Below are 4,986 nucleotides of genomic sequence, written 5' to 3' on the forward strand. Positions count from 1 at the left end.
TTTCTGTACTTCTCGAAAGCTAAACCTATAAAAAAAGAAAAAAAAAGAACAGTTAGTAACCGTTTATATTAAAAAAAATAAAAAAATCTTCAAAGAATTCATACTTACAAATCTTTAAAGTTTCTGTACTTCAGAAGTCCACCTGAATGGCTGAATCTATAAAAAAAAAGAAAAAAGAACAGTTAGTAACCGTTTATATTAAAAAAAATAAAATAAACTCCAAAGAATTCGTATTTATGAATTTTTGGAGTTTGAAACCCACCCGAAAGCTTAATCTATAAAAAAAAGTAAAAAAGTGAAAGGGAAAAGGGGAAGAAAGGAAAAGGAGAACGAAGAAAATGAAAAGGAAGAAAGAGAAACAGGGAAGGGAATGAAGAAAGGGAAAGAGAAGGGAAGAAAAAAATTAAAAAAAGTTTAAAAAAGAATATATAAGATGATTTTTTTTTAAACTTTTAATATGTGTAATGTGTAATGTGTAATGCATAATGTTTGATTAATATAATTCAATAAATCAACCATAAATCATATATGTCAAAATTTGGCCAAAATGTGTGATAGATCAGCTGAATTTTTGCTGATTTGTCATATGACCAAAAGCTTTAATTTTAATCAGTATTATGACTGTTATGCTTGTCATCTTCATTACCAATCTATTAAAACATACAAGAATGTAGGTACTATTGAACAATGTAGAAAATGTGGAAGGAAAAATATAGAAAAATCTAGATTTCAAAATCTGGATGAAGAACATATCAAGAAAATTACATCTCACTGTGTTGGAGTCTTTTATAAGAAAGAGTTCTCATAGTATCAGACATCAGAAATTTAAACACGGCATAATGTTCCGTAAGTTTACGGATTTTCGTAAAATTACGTACATTTACGGCATAATGTTCTGTAGATTTACGGATTTCCGTAAATCTACGTAATTTTACGATCAAAATATTCCGAAATAATACGGGATCGTAAATGTTCTAAAGCATTACGATTGAAATATTCCGAAATAATACGTGATCGTAAATGTTCCGAAGCATTACGGTCAAAATATTCTGTAATAATACGTGATCACAAATGTTTTGAAACATTACGATCAAAATATTCTGTAATAATACGTGATCGTAAATGTTCTGAAGCATTACGATCGAAATATTCTGTAATAATACGTGATCGTAAATGTTCTGAAGCATTACGATCAAAATATTCCGTAATAATACGTGATCGTAAATGTTTCTAAGCATTACGATCGAAATATTCCGTAGAATTACGATATCGTAAATGTTCTGAAGCATTACGATCAAAATATTCCGTAGAATTATGATATCACAATTGTTCCGAAGCATTACGATCAAAATATTCCATAATAATACGTGATTGAAAATGTTCCGAAGCATTACGATCGAAATATTCCGTAATAATATGTGATCGTAAATGTTTTGAAGCATTACGGTCAAAATATTTCGTAATAATACGTGATCGTAAATATTAGCCCTGTTCATTTCCGGTCGGGTACATTTTTCGGTCGGATTTTGTTGTACAAAAATTATCCAATAAAATTTTTTTATTTTCGATCGCAAATTGAACTGCTTTAGATTGAAATTTAGTTTAAACTCCTTGTATTTCCTGTAACTGGTTTTGTTAGGATTAAAAAGGAAATTATAACTTATGTCTTTTTCTTAAATATCACGTAAACAGAAATTATCTAATTTTGGTTGGTTGTTTTTGGTATTCAAAACAGGCTAAAAGTTCAGAAAATGGTTGCGTTGTACACCGAAAAATGTGATCGACCGGAAATGAACAGGGCTATTTTGAAGCGTTATGGTCGAAATATTCTGTAATAAATTCAATAACTTATATTACGCTACGTAACTTATCTCATCTGGTAATTCAAGTTTCTAAAATAATCATTTTTATTTATTACAATCGTAATATTTCACATTTACACAAAATAAAGTGGCCAACTACATAATGATCAAATATATTTTACCCGAACATGTATTTATTTATTGACTTGAAAATTATCTCCTTTATTAAAATAAATGGGATATTAAAATATATGGGGGGATATTAAAATATAAAAAATATATGCGTAGTCAATTATTATTTTATTTTTTATATTGTTTTTTTAATCGCCTCATTCTTTCTTTTGTCTCTTCATCCGTACTACTTATATAAATTCTTCCGCCTTCCTCCTCGTCTTCTTCTCTTATCTCGTTTTCTTCCTCTTCTTGTAATACTTCTTCTGCTTCGTCAGCTACTTCTTCTGCTTCATCAACTTCTGCTGCTTCATCAACTCCTTTGTTTGTCTCTTCAGCTTCTTGGGAAGCTTCTATTTCGTCATTATCGGAATATGAATAATTATCCTTACTTGTAATTTTTTTCTAAGAAGTAAAACAAAATTAGTTTTTAAATATTACTATTTATTCAAATTTCTAATGCTTACCAAATTCTTCGTTAAAACGGGTTTTATGACAGATTCTGTAACCTGAATATGTAAATTTTTCGGATTTAAAATAATTTCACAAATACTTATTGCATATGCAATTTGCATATTAGATAATTGATTTTTGCCTTTAAGTATTTGGAGGATTCTTGACATATATGTCTCCAGATCTGGATTCTTGATTTTTTTGAATAAATTACCGTAACAATTTTTCACAGCTGGGCTCCCTTTCCATTTTCTTATTTCGCTTTCCTTTAATGCCGTGTTTATGGCAGGGATTGTGGGAAGGTTAAATTCTTTAAAAACGACATACATTATGTCTTTCACTTTAGAAGCTAAAGAACCCCGGGCACTACGATGTTTAGCTAGAAGCTAAAGAAAAGATTTTAAATTTAAATTTCAATAAATTAATGTAAAATCGTAATTTCTCAAAACTTACGGGAGAAGCAATGTTTTTTTCATAAAATATAATCCATTTATCATATCTATTAAACCGTTTAATAAAATTATCGTAGTTTTCATTCATATAATTATTAGTGAACTCTCGAAGTTCATCGGGGGTAGGATATATTGAAGCTTCAAGTAACTTTTTAGCAACTTCTTTGATTATTTTCTATAATCAAGAATATAATGATTTAATGAGGAATTACTACTAAATGTTCATCCATGATTTACGTAAATATTTGTATTTTTGGGTCTTACCTTTATATATTCTTCATCCCCTTGATTACTATCATTATTTTTATCGACCGATTCTTCTACTTTCGATACTCTATTTTCTAAAGCCTTTTAGTTGGAAATAATTATATCCAGTTTGGATAAAATTTTTGTATTCTGGCGCAATATTTTCGTTAAAGCTTCTTTATAACAGTAGAATATAAATAATATAAATAATAATATATTAGTAATAATTATTTTTATTTTTCAAAAATATATAATTTAATCAACCATTAATTAATTCATCAGAAGATTCGTCGGTTTTTCTCCGTTTGTCTACATGCTCGACTGTTTCAGTGTTTTTTTTTTTATTATTATTATTATTTTTGTCCATGATTGAAAAAATGAAAAAAAAAGAGAAATTTAACAGATAGAAGAGAAGAAAGGAGTTTAACGAATGAATTGAGAGAGAAAAGAAAGGGTTGGTTAATGGATAAAGGAGAGTTTGAAGGATGCCTGTGAAACAATAGCATGAGTTTTTTTTCTGTTAGTAGACTTGCATTGCGTTGCAAAATTTTTTTTTTTTTTTTGAAAGGATTTGTTAAGGGGTGTGAAAAAGAAATAGAAAAGACATGAACTTGCATATATTTCTAAAAAAAAAAAAAAATCTGGGAACATTTGCAAATCCAGTAGAAGAAAAAAGGCATGAAATGAAAAATGAGCAAGACGTTCGAGAGACTAAATCTGCAGACAAAAAAGATGAGGACCAAGCCTACAGAAGATGAACAGAAACAATGCATATTTATATATTTTATTGTTTGTAAATCTTTCTATATACTGTTGTTTGTTAAAAAAAATTATTTGATCATTATGCGTAATGATCGACTACACAACAAGTTTAATTTCATGCAAAGCCTATATATTTCTAGATCGCAATAAATATAAGATTTTTGTTACATTTACAACAAAGTTAATAGATAAATGACAATCTTTCATGCAAAGCCCTACAATATTTCTAGATCCGAATAAACATTCAAATTTTATAAGGTTTTCGTTTACATTAAAGTTAATAGATAAATGACAATCTTTCATGCAAAGCCCTACAATATTTCTAGATCCGAAATATTTTGCAATAAATATTCAAATTTTATAAGGTTTTCGTTTACATTAAAGTTAATAGATAAATGACAATCTTTCATGCAAAGCCTACAATATTTCTAGATCCGAAATATTTCGCAATAAATATTCAAATTTTATAAGGTTTTCGTTTACATTTACAATAAAGTAATAAATAAATGATAATCTTTCATGCAAAGCCCTACTATATTTCTAGATCCGAAATATTTCGCAATAAATATTCAAATTTTATAAGGTTTCGTTTACATTTACAACAAAGTTAATAGATAAATGACAATCTTTTATGCAAAGCCCTACTATATTTCTAGATCTGAAATATCTCGCAATAAATATTCAGATTTTATAAAATAATAAGCTGTGCATAATTATAACGAAATTTTTCTAAGCTTATTAATTGATAAATATATAGAAAAATGCTTGTGGTCTTTTGATGCACAACTATTGACCGAAAAAATGTATAACCAACCAGATCACAGTTACAATTGAGCACAATTTTTGATTGATCGGGTTGGTTATATATCCATAATAGCTTATGTTTATTATATTTATTATAAAATTAAAATCGATCAGGGGGAAAACCAATTTTTGTAGATCTGATTAACCGGCTTATGTTTCCATTAACATGATCTGATCTATAGAGTTTCAAAAATAGGATTTTAGAGATTTTGGCTTATATTAGGCGAGGCTTGTTTCAAATTTGAAATATAGCTTCGCCCGAAACTCACTTTATGATTATCGAAATACGCCACTTT

At 28.0% G+C, this 4,986-nt stretch overlaps 1 protein-coding gene across 1 annotated transcript; it reads right to left on the bottom strand.

Moving 5' to 3' along the window:
• Positions 1 to 2,102: 2,102 nt before the first annotated feature.
• OCT59_000768 (uncharacterized protein) lies at positions 2,103 to 3,491 on the bottom strand (the record flags this gene model as incomplete). Its single annotated transcript, XM_066139089.1, has 5 exons — positions 2,103 to 2,378; positions 2,441 to 2,812; positions 2,880 to 3,053; positions 3,143 to 3,219; positions 3,389 to 3,491. 5 exons carry the CDS (start codon positions 3,489 to 3,491, stop codon positions 2,103 to 2,105), a joined length of 1,002 nt encoding a protein of 333 aa, XP_065988524.1.
• Positions 3,492 to 4,986: the final 1,495 nt, after the last annotated feature.

This window comes from Rhizophagus irregularis, chromosome 1 (assembly GCF_026210795.1).
Source record: "Rhizophagus irregularis chromosome 1, complete sequence".
Lineage (NCBI taxonomy): Eukaryota > Fungi > Glomeromycota > Glomeromycetes > Glomerales > Glomeraceae > Rhizophagus > Rhizophagus irregularis.